At 31.7% G+C, this 18,954-nt stretch overlaps 1 protein-coding gene and 1 long non-coding RNA gene across 6 annotated transcripts in view; one reads left to right on the top strand and one right to left on the bottom strand.

The window, feature by feature from the left end:
- LOC111631113 (ankyrin-3-like) overlaps positions 1-18,954 on the top strand; it is a 279,012-nt gene that overhangs the window by 215,087 nt on the left and 44,971 nt on the right. For all 3 annotated transcript variants that reach the window (XM_023375329.1, XM_023375323.1, XM_023375315.1), the window contains 2 exons: positions 4,414-4,486; positions 18,755-18,904. In XM_023375329.1, the coding sequence (XP_023231097.1) occupies positions 4,414-4,486; positions 18,755-18,904 (223 nt within the window). The remainder of the gene's footprint in view (positions 1-4,413; positions 4,487-18,754; positions 18,905-18,954) is intronic.
- Positions 1-18,954, bottom strand: part of LOC111631154 — a 95,603-nt gene that overhangs the window by 48,557 nt on the left and 28,092 nt on the right. The window lies entirely within an intron of this gene.

Genomic DNA, 18,954 nt, shown 5'->3' with positions numbered 1-18,954 from the left:
TTTGGCTAAAAGTGAAATATAGGGACACATACATCCATTTTTATATACATATATATATATATATTAGACGTAATTATATATATAATTAAATAGACAGGCATACCTCACCTTACGTCGAATTAATTTGTCAATAGGCTAAACCCCAAACAACCATTCCCAGTTCTGTATTTCATTTATAATATATGATTGTAAGCTTAAAATAGATCCTTATTAGGGTTTCTGAAACGGGATTCCGGGATCCCGGTTGTTTTTTTAACCTGGGAAATATCCCGGGAAATTTTTCTTATCCCGGGAAATCCCGCAAATTTCTTAAAAATTCACTTTTTTTCTTATTTTGTGTTAAGGTTGAGGAGTTTTGCAAATAGAAAGCATAATTAACTCATTCACTGCCAGAATACATTTGTATTTATTAATTTTAAACCTACCTATTAGTTTTTTTAAATTTTTGCTCGTTATAGCATGTCACAAATGGTCAATAATCAATATATAGCTTATTTGTGGCATGACTATAAAAATTCTTTACTTGTCGGAACCTGTAATATCTGGAATAATTGTGCTTACGCTGTCTTGAGTTTTAACCATGCCCAGTAGCTTCAATAAATGCCTGACGCCAGATTGTGCAAATTGGGCAAGGATACAAACGAGTACAAAGTCTGCAAGTATGAAGTTTTTCTTCATAAACCTGATTATTAAAGCCAAATGAATTGCCGAATTATCGAGCTCTAAGCTTGATGCCGCTATTAAAGCAGCCAAGGTAGACAAATCAAGAATACTAGAGAGCGAAAGAAGTACTACAATCTCGAAAACGAACTCGAAAGCTTCCAGGCTACAGGTGAAAAAACACATAATATCTGTCTTCTCTTAAATGCATTAAACACTATTCCAATCACATCAATTGAATCGGAAAGGGCATTCTCGGTGGCAAGACTTTTCATTACTAAAATAAGAATTAGAGTGAGTTATCGGAGTATTGACCATCTTTGCTTTTTAAAATCTTATAAAAGTTTGCAATATTTTGTATTATATTTTATTTAAAAAACGAAAATTACCTTCTAAATTAGAAGTTCATTTTTTTAATTTTTAACTCAATTCAAAACATTTTTTTTGTTGTTGTTGTATGCAGTTTCCAGCAAACTTTAATTAATTTTTTTCTATTTGTGAAAATTTCTACGTTATTTAAAGGTAATTTTTATTATAGGCCTATAGACCTAACACAGCATTATTAATATGATTTTGGAGGTTACAAAACTTTAAAATTACTTTAAAAAATGGAAAATAATTATATCATTTGATTTCAAGATATTTTGTATACCTTAAAAATAATTAATTCTATCCCGGGACAAGCAAAATACCGGGAAATGAGAAACCCTAATCCTTATTAAACATATTACTTTTTTCCCGTAGTATATTAAAAACTAAAATTTATCTAAATTTATGAATACACATACAGTACATCACAGACTCTTTATTAATGTGGTTTGCCCTAAGACATATAAAATAAAATGATTTTGTAAGGTTAAATAACAAACACAGTTATTAAAATTATTTTGCGATAGTAGAAAATAAACTAATTTATGTTAAATTTACCAATTAAGACAACTTATATGAAAACATCTGTTATTCTTTTGTTCTCTAGGATTTATGATATATAGTATTAACATTTACTGTAAATGTACGTATTTTAATATGATTTTATATACTTTTATTCTTATTTATTGCATAGTAACATATTATGACTTCAATATTTGTGGCAGACAGACATAAAGTCAAATAAAATGAGTAAAACTTTATTTTTATTTTTTTGACAAACGACATAACCCGAGGTATACCTGTATTTAAAAAAAGAAACATTGTTAAGGGTTAGTGCAGATAAGAAATTCTAACAGTCTTAGGGTTTTCTAAAAATCACTTCATGCATCTAATAGTTTACAAAATAACTGTTTACAAAATAAAATCTAACTGTGCAAGATTATATGAACTGCTCACATTCATTCAAATATTTTTGTTTTTACACTTAAGAAAGTGGAGAAGAAATGGCCTCACTCAAAAATTAAATAAGAAAAAGTAATAAAGAAAATATTATATAATTGGTTTGCAGTAAATAATCTATTCTATGAATGTGCATTTTGATTGCCCTCTAAAAAGACTATCTATCCCTTTGTAGAGTCCATTCTCGCAAATTTTCTTGGAAAAAATAAAACAGAAAATCTTCATTCTCGTGACTTTTCCTTCAAGTATTTAGTTGTAAGCTTATATACTGTACATAAACCGAATTTAACAAAAGGCACTAATTCACAGTGTAGTAAACTGAACAAGATTTGTATTGTTATAAGAAATCAAAAACATTAATTAGACTAATTTTATCAGAATTACTCTACGTGCTAATATTAGAAATGCCAGGAAAAAATTTTAGATCAGATAATAATCCCTTTTTTTAAAAATATTTAGTACACATTCATAGATTATTATTACAATAAACCCTTTCATTGTAATAATAATCTATGAATGTGTAATAAAGTAAATGATATTTTATTTAATACAAATGTACGTTTAGTTAAAATATTCTGTTATTTTCATAAATTTATATTTTTGTTCTAAAATGCCATTTTTATACTTGTATCTTGAAGTTTAAAACAACTATGCAAAAAAAATGAGAGGAAGCAAACCACTGAATTTTTCAGTATATTTAAACAAACAGTTAACTGTTAATCTGGCAACATAATTGTTTGGATGAATTAATAATTAATACTTAAAGTTATAACAACATATTTTAGTTTTATTCAAGATATTGACATATAAATTTTTTAGTGTCTAACAACTGAAAATATTAGCGAGGGTGAAGCTGAAGTTTTAAATGCAAAAACGTGTAAGTCGGACGTTCAGTGCCGCTTTCCTGTAAGCCTGGAATGTCGAGCATGATTTCCCTGACTATCCAAACACCATTGTCAAACTTCTAGGCTTACAGGAAAGCGGCGCTGAATGCCAACGTACACGTTTTTGCATTTAAAACTTCAGTCTCAACCTCACTAATATTTTCTGTTGTTAGACATGAATAAAACTAAAATATGTCTAACAACAGAAAATATTAGTGAGGTTGAGACTGAAGTTTTAAATGCAAAAACGTGTACGTTGGCGTTCAGTGCCGCTTTCCTGTAAGCCTAGAAGTTTGACAATGGTGTTTGGATAGTCAGGGAAATCATGCTCGACATTCCAGGCTTACAGGAAAGCGGCACCGAACGTCCGACTTACACGTTTTTGCATTTAAAACCTCGGCCTCAACCTCTCTATTTATAATTTACACTGAAAATAAAAATTTCCAAATTATTTGGGGTTCGGAATTAACTTTGTCATCAGAGTGTTTGAAACAGTTTTTATACATAATATAAATTTAGATTACAATTTTTATACAGTTTACATATTGTCATGATAATAAATAACTTTTATATTGTAAAAATAAGATATTAGAAATAACCTGCAAGTTTAATTTTGTGATTATTAATTAATGATGATAATTATTACAATTATCATCACTAACAGTGAATGATAATGAAATTTCAGTTTTAGATTTTCTAATAATAAACAACACTTTTTTGCCCACGACTATAAATTAGACAGAATTAGATAACCTAATAAATAGGGTATAACAATTTGCAGGGCTTATCACACCAAGGCCGACAGATTCTGGTCTGGTCTGATTCTTCTTTCTGTTGGCCTTGGTGTGATATTCTGTTGGCTCCGGAAATTGTTATACCCTATTTATTAGGTTATCTAATTTTGTCTAATTTAGATTTTCTAAAATAATGTTTTGTTCAATGTACAATTAAGTTCTGCATTTAAAAAGCAGAGAATTTGAGAGAGAAAGAAGAAAGTTGAAGAAAAAAATATTGGATTTCAGAGGACCAGTTGATTGAAACAAAATTGTATTAATAAAAATCTTTTTCTACTACATTATATTTACAGTAGACAAGTAAATATAATTATTTTAATGATTATTATTTACTTTATCATCATTGTTTCAAAGGATTTCTTGCTTAATTTATACATTAAATAAAAGATACTTTTGAATTTTATGAAAGCTTTTATGGTGAAATTGCACAAGAGATGGTGACAGACAACTCTGACAAACGTCACTCTATGGTTAATTTCAGTTATTAACATAAATATAGAAATAAATAGAAATGATGTGATTAGTTACAAACTGATTGGAGACAAATGACTTCACTGATTTTTTTTAATGTGAATTGTATTTTAAACTATCAACAGAAATGACTGTCTTGAGATTGATTGGTTTCTGTTTGAATGAATAATTTTTGAAAAAATTTCATGTTTGTCCTCTGTCATTAATAATAGGTTGTATATTAACTTCTTTCAATAATCCTCATTAAAAAAATAACAATCTTTACTATTTTACAGGAAACAGTTCACACGGCTGAAAACGGGGCAGAAATTATAGAGAAACAAATAGTATCTGATGAATTTGTAAAAGGTATGATAAATAAATGAAAGAGTTTTATACAACATGATTTTTAGAAATTTAATTGATTTATACATAAAATCAATAATGAATTTGATGAAAAATGGTTTTATGTATAAATTAATTAAATCAATCCAATATTAGATTGAATGAAAATATTATGTCACCAATATCTAGCTTTATTATATTTTTCTCTTGGAAATTTACCAACTTCACAATCTCAGTTTGCCATTTTAAATTTTATTATTGCTTTCTAATTCCGTCATTCTTTCCTTGAGCTTTTCTTCAAAAATTATCGTGTCATCATTTCTCTTTATGTGTATATTTGCATTGTATGGAAATATATTCATTATTTATTTATATTAGGAAATGGAACCATACATTTTTATAATTCTCTGACCAACATTATCAAAGTAATGAAGCAAAAAGAGATTATAAGACTACAATTTTGATGTCAAAAAGTTATTAACTTCAGACAATAAAACAAAGAAAAAAGTAGCAAAATAATATTTTAGGGGAGGAACAAATGACTAGTCATATCACTAGTCATTTTGACACAGAATGAAATGGAAGATTGCTAAGAGAACAAAAAATGAAATAACATCTTATAAAGTCCTTTGACCCGAAGAAAAAGTATTCGATCAGATTTATGATTTTATTTATAATCAGACATAATTCCAGAGTTGAATTTATGTTCTGTAACATTGCAAAAAAGCATTTTTGGAACTCATCCTGAAGATATTGTAGAGCGATATCTCCAAGGTATGCCACGTTGGAATGACCAATGTTTTGATGATATTTATGTGACTACTAAAAGTCATTACAAGTTAAATAGTATTCCCAAATCAGAAGTGGATTCCATAATTGTATTATTAACAGAAACAGACAAAAAAAGTTTTATTGTAAGGAGTGAAACTATGCAGCTAGTTTTGTTTTAAATTAAGCAAAAATTATATTGACTAACTTTTCTGATATTTCTTAATCAGATTGAAATTACAAAAAATAATAATTCTATAACTGTACTAAAATGGAAAGACGAAAAACAGTTTGTCAGAAGATTGTTATTAGTGTGCAAAAACAATGGACAAAGTTTTATTTTCTAAACTATTTAAAATATATATTCTTGTATGGCAATAGATTCATTTTGAGTATTCTGTTGCTGAATACTGCAAAGATAAAAATCAATGAGAAATATTTACCTGCTGTGGTTTTTTAAAGAGTTTCAGAAGTCTTATGACTATTAGGAATAGTGATAGGAAAAGGGAAATAAATTCATAAATATTTGTAAAAGAAAAATGATGAATTTACAAATTTCAATGGATTTTTGTAAGGAACAAGTAAGTTAAAAGATATCAAACTAAGAAATATAACATATATGTCTGTGATAGAAGGAATGAAGAAAATGACAGTTATGGTCACTTGGATTATTTTTCTGAATTTTGTTATCAAAAAACAGAATAGATTTAATATGCAAATGACTCAAAAGTTAAACAACAGTGTGGAAAATTTTTGTACACTAAAAACTCTAAGAATGTATGTTTTACATTGAATTGATAAATAAAACCTTTCATGAATTATGTAAAAGCATGAAACACAAAAACTGGAGTGTAGGAACAAACTAACAAAAACAAGATTAAACTTTCAAGCTACCTTTTCTTTCACAGATAAACGTATTCTACCTCTTGAAATGCCCCTTAATAGGATTTAAGTCTAAAGCCTTGGCAACCAAATCACTTGTTGGATTCCATCCAAATACTGTTTTATCAAGCAAACTCTGAAGTTTTGGATAATTCTGTTTGTAAAAAATTGTTAAATTGAAATTCTTACACTAGCATATTATTCTTGTAGAAATTTTCTATTATTGTGAAAGAAACAATAATTTCTCATATTCTTCAAATAAAATAGTTTACATCAAAATCATATTATTTATCTAATATGGAATTAATACTTCATTGGAATATACTGTAGTAAAACACTTGAAAGTAAAGTGAAATAACAAATTGATGTTATTTGTAAAGAACAGAAGATATATCTGTTAAGAGTAATTGATCTTTTTTCTAAAAAATGATTATTGAAATGTGCAAAAAATTTAAATTTTTTGCACATTTCAATAATGCATTTTTAACATTAACAAACATTTAATAATGCATTAATAAACATGCCTGCCTTGGCTATTACTTCCATTGGCTTTAAAATTTATATATAGATATATTCCTCAGAAAATAGTGTCTATTAGTATCTGTGAAAAACATAGTTTCTTCATGCATCTAGTTAGTAAATGTATGCTTATGAAGTCACTTAATATCAAAATTAATAAAAGGGCGAGACTGCACAACACCAGCACTAGATCTTCATATGATACTGCCATTGAACTTTTGCACGAATAGTGTGAAAAGGAGGTATTGGAAGACTGGAATCAAACTGCAAGTCGTAAAAGTTTTGAAGGGTGGTTTTATTTGTAAAAAGTTGTATCCATATTGAGGAAACTGCAAAAGGAATGTATCAAGAATTCATCAACCAAACACTATTTTTTGTTGTTTGGGACAATCTCATCAATGTACTGTACCATAAGTCAAAAATTAAAGTGCCTAAACCATTTACCCACTTTATTTTATTCTCTCTCTATCTTGTACTCTACTAGCCTATCTAAAAGAAATGAAGTTTGTCTTTTCACATTTTATATAAGAAAATAAGAAATGTAACTTTTTATCTCACAAAATCTCTAAAGTGTGATTTTTTTTTAAAAATAAAGTATTGTTTTTTGTACCATAATTGTCTCTCTTTGTTCTTTCTAATATTGTTAAACATAATCTTCACTTTCTATTTGTTAAGACGCTATTCCAGTGTGAGATCAAAATTCTTACAGTTGCATATCTTAATCAGAAATGTTTTGTTAATTTATTCAACTTTCAGTTTGATTTCTGACAATGAGTAAAATCCTGACAAAGTTCTTTTTTATATTCTATTAATATAGGTTGTTGTTCAAGAATTTTTCTGTACAGTTGGCTCCATTAGCAGTGATTGGCAAATTTATCTAAAAGCATTTGAATTAGTAATTATAGTTCTAGTTTTAATTAAACTGAACTATATCTGAGCATTTTTGAAAGCTTTTAGTCAAAACAGAGTCAAACTGCAACTAAAGATCAAATAATGTGGCAGTGATAAAAAAAAAATTGAACTTGTTAATATGAGGATTGAAGGTAATAAATTAACCAGATAGTCACAATACTTTTAAAAAATATGTAAATGTTGCTTCTTTAATATACTAAACTTCACTAAGTAGATAGTGTCTGTCTGTCTGTGTGAGGGAGGGACTATGGTATAGCTCTTGGGTGATCAACAGATAAATCTATTATTAGCGAAGTTGCGGCCAAAGTTTTCAACACGAAAACGTGAATGTCGGATGTTCAGAGCCGCCTTCGTATAAGCCTAGAAATTTGACAATGGCATTCCAAACACCATTGTCAAGCTTCTAGGCTTACAAGAAGGTGGCACTGAATGTCCGACCTTCACATTTTCGCATTGAAAACTTCGACCGCAACCTTGCTATTATTTTAGGAATTAGAACTTATGTCAAGTATCTACAAAATATTATTTTTTATAAAACTGTAAACATTAAAATGAAAAATTTATCAATTTTGTATATAAATATAGCACCTATTCATCATGTGATAGCTGTATCATTGTCTTCCTTACATACATACATACATACAAGAAAGACTTCGGCTGTACACGAAGTGTTTAGCCGGCAGAAAAGAAGGAAAGGGGAAGGAGGAGGGAGAGGAGATAGATAGTAGAGAAAGGTAAGGTCCCTCTGAACGGTGTACCTATGGTTACAGTACCCTCTATGTTTGATGTTGGTGTGCAGTTTTTAGGCTGCAAGGCTGTAGTCCCTGAAGGGTCTAAAAGAAAACCTGAGTGTAGTGAACACCAATGATTCAGTGCTGCCACGAATAGCTAAGTGCTGAAGTTAGTGCCAAGTGGCTGTTAGTAGGAAGAGTTATAACTACTTAATACTAATGAAACTGAATACAATTGCAAATCTTAATACTACTTAACAGCTAGACAGGCAGTGTGAAAACAAATGACGACGACAAACTAGACAAAACGAATGGACTGACAAAGGACAAATGAGCAAGACCCAATTTCTTTTTTTTTTTTTTTAACATTAACTTACTCACTAACTAAAACTAACCTACCATATCCTAGGACAAACCTAACCAGACAATTAAAGCTAACAAACCCTAATCTAATTTAACCTAACCGGAAACCAAGCTAAGAGTCCCTAATCTAACTTACAACTAGGACTAACTTAAAGTAACTGAATTTAGACTGAAAAAGAAGATGGAAAATAAGAATTAAACTATAAAGTTGAAACAAGCAAGGGAAAGCTAATTGCCATCCATACCCCCGGATCAAGTGCTCTCAAGAGCCCCACTAAGGGATATGAATGCAAGTAGATGATGGAACATTGTACGTGTGTGAATGAGTTTGTGCGGGTTGTAAGGCCAGTTGTAAAAGCTGCTATTCTTGAAGGTACCCTTCAAGAATAGCAGCTCTCATTAAACTATCCGTAATGTGATTGTACCTGTTGCAGTGAAAAACTAAGTGAAGTGGTGTTTGGTCCCCAAGGTTAAATCTATGCAAGTATTGCTTAAAGTTGCCGTGTCCTGTAAGTAGTTGAGTGAGGATGTAACTAAGGTAAAAGTGGCAAAGAATCGCAGTAGTGTCAACCTTGGGAATGAAAGTGTAGGTGAGCCTACCAGTGGTGTCATGGTGTCCCAGCTGTCTTGCCAGAGAATGAAGATTTGCTTCTTGACGTGATTGTTGATGTACGAGGTAGAAATGTAACTGAAAGTACTAGTGACTGAAGACTTTGCAACTTGTTTGGCAAGACGGTCAGCAGTCTCATTGCTGAGAACGCTTGCACGACCCGGGATGCATTGGAAATCTATTCTAATGTTGTTGTCTAAGTGTCTGAGAATGTGGTATAAGAGATGGACAAGTTTTAAGTGGCTATCAGACTTTGCAATCCTGTGTAAAGCTACTCTACTGTCAGAATAAATGTGATAGTGTAAGTAGTGTCTTTTGTCCTTCCTACGCCTAATGTGAATTAAACTCATATAAATAGCTAAAGTTTCTGCCTGTGCTATTGAGCAATGTGTACCTAGACAGAAGCAAGCATTGTGAAGCTCATGGCCTAACTCTAATCATTTTGTTGACATCTGAGTCACTATAATCTTGCCAGGGTAAGGTGACGAGATTTTCTTGCCAAATAATGCATTTAATTTCTAAGTCAATAGGAGTCAATCCTGACATTACCAAGAGGGCACTAGTGGGTGCAGTCCTAAAAGCCTTACAAATGCGGAGAGCTGCAATCCTTTGAACAGATAACAGTTTTTTACGGTTATGGACTTTGGTGGCCACGTGGTCCCAGACCTGAACGGCATAGAGGAGTGCTGGCTGAATTGCACCCTTATAAATAAGCTTAGTAGCATTAGGGCTAAGGCTCCATGTTTTCCTTGCAATACTAATGAGAGCGTTGGCCATCTTTTTAATTTTCTCTGTGATGTATTTGATGTGGTGTGTGAAGTTAAGTCTCTTGTCAAGAATAATGCCTAAATATTTAATTTCCATTGCCTGCTTTATTCTGCGAGCACCTATTCAAAAGCTAAGCTTCCTGACGAGTGGCACGTTCCTACCAACTATCATGCTTTTGCATTTGTCTGGTTTGGATAGGGTTGCCTATGCTTAATACTCCACTGGTGAATGTACAGTAATTGAGAATGTCGTTGCATATGTCCTGTAAACGTTCACTGTTCCTGTGTGAAGCTAGGATAATTGTGTCGTCCGCATAGCCCTGTATGCAGCAGCCAGGAGGCAGGGTGTTGTTTAAGTGCAGAATAGACTTATAAGCTATGTTCCAGAGACCAGGACCAGACCTAGATCCCTGAGGACAGCCTCAAGTGATGGGTATGACAATGTTATTTTGTGTTGTATTGATATAAACATCTGCACTCCTGTTGCTAAGATAGGACTGAAGAAGTTTGTAAAGATTTTGAGGGCAGTGATGAGCATGTAATGTGTGCAAGATAGAAGGCCACCAGGCATGATCGAAGGCACCTCTAAAGTCAATAGTGATAATTGCAGTATGCTGATTGTTTTGCTTTGTTTTTAGATAAGCCAAACCAACTCTGATGCAGGGCTCTATGCTTGTATAGATGCCAAGTGATCCTATTAATCATTAGACTATCTAACACTTTTCCTAGAGTTGGGAGAAGGCAGATTGGTCTGTATTTTTTGTAAGTGTTAGTGCTGGTGGATTTGAAAATGTATTTGACACTAGCTTTTTTCCACTGAGTAGGAAAAATGCCAGTGTTCAAGCAGATATTGAAGAGAATTACAAATGTTGTAGGATTGGCCTCAAATGTTTGTTTTATCATCCTAGTGATTATGCCGTCAAGACCTGGGCTTTGTTATCGGTGAGTGAATGGATGGCATTCAAAACCTCAATGTAGGTGAAGTTATGGTCATTGTCTATATTAGGTGGAGTGAGTGTAGAACTCTGGATGACCACTTGTGTAGTGTTATCCTGCTGTGAGTCATCCGAAGGGTAAAGGCTGGTGAGGATGTGCCTGATAGTTTCCTCGGTGTTGTTAGTGTAGCAACCATCAGGGAGCTGGATAGTGGAGGGGGGTTTGGAGCTGGCTTGTTTCCTTACAAGCTAAATAGTATGGTTCAGACCAGGGTTTGAGACTGCAAGTGTTGGTACAGAAATCCTTCCAAGTGTTAGTCCTTGTTTTATTTATAAAGGTTTTGTAAGTGCTGTGTTCGTGTCTGTACTGGTCTTTTAGTGTGATTTTAATGTCCAGGTCCTGTTCATTTCTAAATTGCTTCCTTAATCTCCTATTTTTTTCTTGTTTTCTAGCTCAGTGGTTCACCAAGGAATTTTTTTATGTTTACAATGTTTGAGCTTGGAGGTAATAACATAAGAGTTAGTGATTGTATTTGTAAGCCTAGTGACAATATGGTCTAAGGTGTCCTGAGTATAGTGACTGTGTATAGTAGCCCAAATGTCATTGAAAGTGTCATGGAATAATTGCCAGTTAGTGTGAGTACAGTGAAAACTATGATTATTAGTGTAGTATTACTAGTAGTGTTCAGTTGGTTGAAGATATACTTATGGTCACTGGCAGAATCTATGTCAGTAATGTAACAGTGGTTGACTCTAGGGGTGATGTGACTATTTCCTAACATTATATGTCAATCCAGCTTTCCCCTGTGGTACAGGAGTAGGTTGGAACAGGGTGCTGGTGTTCAAGTGAGTAAGGTTGTGTTGGACCATGGTTTTGTTAACTACATTAACCCTAGGGTCATTTTTTGGACATTCAATGCCAAGTCAGCGACTTGGCATTGAAGTCACCTCCTATTAGGATAGGTTTATCTTTGAATTCAGGAGGTAATGAATGTCTTCAAAGGCCATCTCAATGTTAGTGGTGTGTAGACAGAACATATGTAAAGGTTAGTGTTATTGTCTGTAACATAGATGATGGCAACATATTCAGTGGTGTGTTGGGAAACAAGGCAGGTGGTAATGTTTTTGTTCCTGATGATAATACCAGCCTTGATGCAATAGCCAGGGTCCTGAGCTGGATAGATTTTCCAGTCATTGAACCTGACTATCATATTGTTAATAGTGTAAGGTTCTTGGATCTGATGATGTCTGTATTGTGTACATTGGAATGTGAATGAGGAGGGAGAAGGCAGCTTTGCATATCTGTGCATTAATCTCTGAGTTTATAGCTGCCTGTGTTCGTATTGTGTATGGGTGTATTATTCGTAGCTGACCTTACTGGCAGCTTGTGTTTTCATGCATTTGGTTATGGGACACTGTTGAGAGAATGTATTATGCGCAGTCTTATGTTTGCTCCCTTCTGGTAGCGTGTTATTGGATTTCACACAATTGGCACGGCACGGTTCCTGACTGTGGTTGCCTATACAGTGACTTCAGTGTTGTTTTTCTGTACATTTTTTTTGCTAGATGGCCATAACCACAGCATTTGTAGCACCATGTGAGAGGGATGAAGTCGTCTACAGCTATTGTTGCCCATTGCACACTAACATACTGCTGTTGAATTAACGTGTTCCTGATACTAGGAGTTACCTGAAGGACAATGTGTAATCTAGAAGTGTCTGTCATGTTGCAGTTTATTTTGGTTAGAACACAGCAAGAGTCTTGAAATTTCTGGAGTGTGTGTGTGGTATTTATTGCAATGTTCTGGATGTGGCGTTCCTCTATGAAGGCACCAGTGACTGTGTCGCCCGGGACATTTAACAGAATAACCTTAGGTTGTTTGGCTGCCGAGTATCTGATTTCCAACCTATCTGTTAATGTTTTTACTGAGTTTATGGCAGCCACCATTTTGGCACTGTCACCCTTTGTATTTAACTGAATGCAAACTCCTAATTGTTCCTAATTTTCCTAAGTGCGTTAACTAAGATTCCTAACTGACTAGGTTTTATGTTTGTAGTGAGTGTTTGTCTTATTTTGTCCTGAGTGATATTAATGTTTTCTTTTGGAAAAATGAGAACAGCGTGTGTGCCAGCACTAGATTCTGTATATTTTTGGACTGTTTTATGGATGATTTTGGTGTTTGTTGTGTTAGCCCTTGCAGCAACACCAGCATAGGAGGCAGTCAGTAAACTAGTCGAAATAGTGTTTTTTGCAATGTCCAATATTTTGTTGACTTTGCTATCAATGTTTGAACATCTTTGTTGGGACAATGAACCGATGCACGGATAGTCTCGTCTGCTAGCAAGAAAATATCATTTGCAGCTTCATGAATTTTTGTTCTGTTCTCTTTCCAAACAGCAGAGCTGCATTCTTCTGGACAGTTTCTGAAAATAATGTCCAAAAGCTCCCTAAGCTTTTTATGGACCGACAATGTCCAAGCATAGGCTTCTGGCCTCAGTGTTTCCAGAACTAGGTGACACACCATCTAGAAAGACTCTTAAACTACTTAACTACCTTAAACTAATAACTTATAATGTAAACCAAGGAAAAGAACATGAGAACTGAAAACCAAAATACTGCAAAGCAGTATAACCGAAAAACTCAAAAATGGGGTGGCCTAGAAAGACTAAACTAACAGGGGGAACCAAGCATCTACTAAGGGAACGAATTACAAAGGGAAAACTAACTACAGAAAACAGAAATTACAAAAATGCCAAAATACTAACTAATACCAAAAAAGCTATGAAAATGGCCTAGTAAGGCCTAACTATGAACCTACAACCGAAAAGGCTGAAGAACAACTCAGAAAAACCTGAAAAACCAAAATACTGTACTGCAATGCAGTAAAACCAGAAAAGCTCAAAAAATTCAAACTAGTTAACTGAGAAAAACCAAAATTATAGGGAAAGCTAAACACCTGAAGACCTAACTAACTACAAAAAGAGATCTATCTATCTTAGACCTAAACTAAGACAAGACTAACTAACTGAAAAACACCTTAAAAACTTGAAAATTTACAAAAGCCAGCCAAAAACAAGAAGGTGATAGTGTAGAAGTTGAAAAGGATTTAATTGAAGGATTAAAGGAGTAGAGTTAAATTGATTAAATCAAAAAACACCTAACCGTTTCTGCCTGGCAAAGCCAAAACAGAAACTGAACTAGCTAAGCTGACAAATGAAAAACATGTGAAAATGAAAAATCAAGCCTATCGAGAATGACAAACTGACTCAAAATCTAAACAGTAACACAAATACTAACTAAAATGATAAAAAACAACAAGAAAAAACACTCAATAGAGCCCAAGAAACACAAAAGTAGACCTCAGCAAAAAGCAGGCAGAGGAATTCATGTCTTCCTCACAAAGACAGACAAGTATATAAAGAAACAAGTAGATACAAACTTTTCCCTAATATTTATTTACTTTTTTTAATGTGTGTATATATGTGTGTGTGTGTATATATATAATACATACACAACATACACACGAGTACATAAAAATTTAAATTAAATTGTTTTGTGTTTCAAACACATTTATGATGATGAGTTTTACTCACTTGATGTCACCATTTCCTTTGGAGTACCACATATTTCAATATTTAATCACTAAATATTCTGGCAATAACTTAAAGACTGCCATTTACTTTTATTTTTGATTATTTTTGTTCTAATTCTTAAATATTCAATACAATGTTATTAAATTATTTATTATTATAATATAAAAGTAATGATTAGGTTCACCACACCAAAATATTATCTAATTAAAGAACGAGATAAGTCTATTGGCATTAAACAATTTTTATTAATTATAACATCATTGTAAGAACTGTCAACATTTTATAAATGTCATCTTCAGGCAAAGAAAAGAATGTAATTTAGGAACACCAGAATAAAATTTAAATAGAAATGTTTTGTATTTATATTCCATTTTCAAATAGTTAACATTTCTATTTAAATTTTATTCTGGTGCTCCTAAATTACAGTAAGACCCTATATAATGCTGATTTGATATAACGCTGTCTGCTCGAAGCCTAAAAAAAACCTCAAAATTTACGCCAATTTAAATTATCGCAGCATTTCATTGATACGTATATAATACAATTATTTACAAACACGAACCAATCAGATAAAGGTGGCAAAAAGGTGTACTTCCTTTAAACCTATGTTTGTTTGGTGAAATTTTGGAAAAAATATAACATCATGGAATCCATAGGCAATATCGGCTTCGCTTTGAAAGAATTAACCGATAAATGCATGAAGTGTGGAAGAAGTTATGACTGAAGGTATCCAAGAATTCTCAACGAGAAGAGCCTATCACTGTATCGTTAGGTCAACCAAATTGTCCACCTAATCGATACAGCATGACTAGATGTAGATGAGCGGGATATTGAGGAGTTACCATAGGTTTCTGGTGAAAGCTTTACCGATGATGATCTTCAAGAACTGGCAGAACAAGGAATTCACGTACAACTGGAAAATAGAGATTCTAAAAATGAAGAACCCAAAACATTTCTCTACAGATTTCCTTAGTAAAAGTTTGGTAACGATAACCAAAATCATTGATCAAATTGTAATGAATGATCCAGATTTTAAAAGGAGGGCAAAAGCAAAACAAGGCATTTCGGATGCAATCTTCCGCTACATTTGCTAACATTTGCTTAAGGAAAGAAAAAAATGACAAATGAAACTTCATGACTATTGCAAAAAAAAAAAAACAAGCATTTCTGAAGAGCCAGGACCTTCATCACAAAAAATGAACTATACATTTCTGTGTGCATATGTTTGTGTGTTATTTAACATATATTATTATGCAAATCAATATAAAAATAACTTAAAATTAAAGTAAAATTTGTTTATTTTTGGTCGCATGTTCCTCTATCCCTATTTATCTATGTCAAAATGACCTTGTTTAACCCTGTTTTGTTTAGCACTTTGTTGTCTAGGAACGCATCCCGTGTTAAGCAGAGTCTCACTGTACATTCTTTTCTTTGCCTGAAGATGACATTTATAAAATGTTGAAAGTTCTTATGATGACGTTATAAGTAATAAAAATCATTTAATGCCAATAGACAGTGTTTATCTCCTCCTTTAATTGAATAATTATTATAAATCATTACAGATGTATAAATTATTAATTTATAAGCTTGGCCCAGAATATAATTTTAATATATATTTTGTTCTTTTCTTGAATTTATAATTTTTATATTTGGTTTAGAAGATAAAATTTTAAATTATTGTTAGTGCTGGTGTTGGTGTTTCTATTTGCAATTGGTACGTTGACAATCAAGAAGCTACTCCAGATTCATTTGTGGCTTATCTTACTGGTGCATTTGATGGATTCGCAGTTGGATTCTTAGTGTCAATGAACTTTGAAGAATACGAATACTTCCATTTTAATTTCTTTTAACAAAAGGTTCAATAATAATAATAATAAAAGTAAATAAAGATTGTTTTCATGTAATATTTTATCAAAATAAAACTGCTTATCTAAAACATAAATAAAATAATAATTGTATTTTAAATGAAATGTTATTAATAATTTTATAAATTCTTCAAATTATGAGAATGTTAATAATGCAACAAACATTATTCTAAGTTTCTATGTATGATTTAAATATGTAGAATCTCTCAAAAATTCTTCTTGGAATCCAAGTACCTTTTAGCGAAATGTAAATTTTAAAAGTTGGCAAGCGTTATATTCTGAACTGCTGTTGCCAAATTTGATTGTGACCTTGACCTAATTTTTGGGAGGAGCGACCAGTCTAGATGCTAATTTTATCATTAGTTTTGGGATTCCTTATTCTTTGGCAACAAAAAGTCAAAGATTATAAAATTTCCAATGTAATAAACCAACAAATTGCAAAATGCATTACTAATTTTTTTTTAACCACAGAAACAACAAAATATCTTGCTATTTTAAATTTAAAATCATCACAATCAGAAATAAAATTTCATTTGTAAATTTGAAGAAAACAGTAAATATGCTGATGAAATTTCAAACAATAGCTAAAGTAGATTTATAGTTTTTGGCTCGAAATATTACCAAGACACTTTTACTGCAGCAAAAGAAACTGCATTATATAATTTAATTTTAAAATACGAAGTATGTAAGAAGAGTTAATGTGAAAAAAATTCTAAGTTCTTTAAAAATAACAAAGGTGAACTCCAGAAAGACAGTTTATTTTTTGTCATTCTTGTTATATTGAATATATAAGAACATTCTTCATTACATCAGGAAATTAATTTCTTTAATTAGTCAGAATTATTTCTAGTTTCTTAAACAACTATAAGGAATTAAAAGGAAGTTGCATTTATTTTATTATTATTATATGTATTCTTTCTATAAACCCAGACTTTGGGTACCTTCAAAGTCTTAGAAAAGCACAAGAGCAGCCAATTTATAATTGTGAATATTGAAGAAAAACATGAAAGTAATGCTGTAAATCAGTGAATCATTGTTATATTCACAGATTTATAGACAAAAACAATATTAGCTCTTTTCTGTCTTTCTGCATTTTAAAGGCCTTATAAATGGCTCACTGAAAATGGGTTTTAGCATACAAAACAAAATTTTTTAAAAAAAATTCGAATAAAGTGTTTTGTAGATTTACAAAACCAATCAGGAATGTCAAAATTGTGAAAGAAAACTATCAAAATGTGACATCTATCTTATGTTTTGCTTTACGAATGATATTGCTGGAGAATTCTAAAAAAACTCATACAGATGCTTGTTTTCTTAAGTACATTAATGTTCAATTAATCTAAAAAAAATTTGCCAGATTTCTATTATGCTATTTAATATATTATGGAGAGGCATGGTTGCTAAAGTCATTCCCACTCTGGTGTCTTGAGAAACCAATGTGGTTACCTCTAAATGAATTAATTAATAGTTCTGGAAGCAAAGATTGTATTGGAGTCTAGGTAGCATATCGGATAATGCAACTGCATGGCAAGCAGAGGTTGTAGATTTGAGTCTAGCTCCAGCCTGATTGTTTCTCCAGAAAATTCTAAATTTAAAATTAATTTATTTCTAATTATTAAATTTATTAACGGACGGAAGCTTAACTGCCCACCTCCAGACAAATTGCTTTGTTTCTGATCATTAAGAAGCCATAATGTAGTCTGAACATAGAAATCCAGCAGATAATTTGGAAACTCTAGTGTATCAAGTTGGTTGTTGCTCATAAAAATCTACAAAAAGAATTCTTTGTCATTCATCATATTCTCCTAATTCCCTATTAGAGTTCAATATTATATTGATCTTTTAAATCAGTTTAACTAAACTTGAAATTTAATTCCTTTTTCTTCATGCATTAACTCACGTAAATGGGGAGTGTCTTATAAAATTTATGGTATATTGCAAGGCATTGGCTGTGTCGACATTATTTCTGCCATAAATAAAACTGTAAATCATTTTTCATTTATGAATTTGAAATAAAGATCTTGCTTATGTTTTATGATATTTGGCCTCCTTCTGTGCTTTTTCCTCATATTTGATAGTAAAAATTTAGTGATTTCTTGATCCCAAATATCAGTTCGGTGCTAGTTATTCGATACAGTGTATATTATACACTATTGTCCATCTTACTGTACACCAGTCTGAAGTTTAAATTTCATTTTTTCTAGAAATCTAAGAACTTTTTACACACTTATCAATAGAATTTAATGTTATAATAATATAAAGAAAACTTTTATCTAAGGCAAATTTTTATAAATGATTTACATGATATACAAAACCAATTAATAATTTTAATGAATTTTATGTACAGAACCTGCCCAGGCTGCAAATATAACGCAGGACCAAAGAGAAGAAAAAGACGTAAAATACATATCATCCGTTACTGTCGAAACACAAGAAGTTATAAGAGAGAACGTAGTGAAACAAGGAGCTACTGAAACTGCCACAACAATTGTCATGGGTAATAGTATAAATGATTTTTTCCATGAAAATTTAATATATACTATCAGA

The sequence above is a fragment of the Centruroides sculpturatus genome, unplaced genomic scaffold (assembly GCF_000671375.1).
Source record: "Centruroides sculpturatus isolate CEXI.00-Female unplaced genomic scaffold, Cexi_2.0 scaffold20, whole genome shotgun sequence".
In the NCBI taxonomy this organism is placed as follows: Eukaryota; Metazoa; Arthropoda; class Arachnida; order Scorpiones; family Buthidae; genus Centruroides; species Centruroides sculpturatus.
The sequence above is the reverse complement of the archived record's forward strand: the minus strand, read 5'-3'. Positions and strand labels throughout refer to the sequence as shown.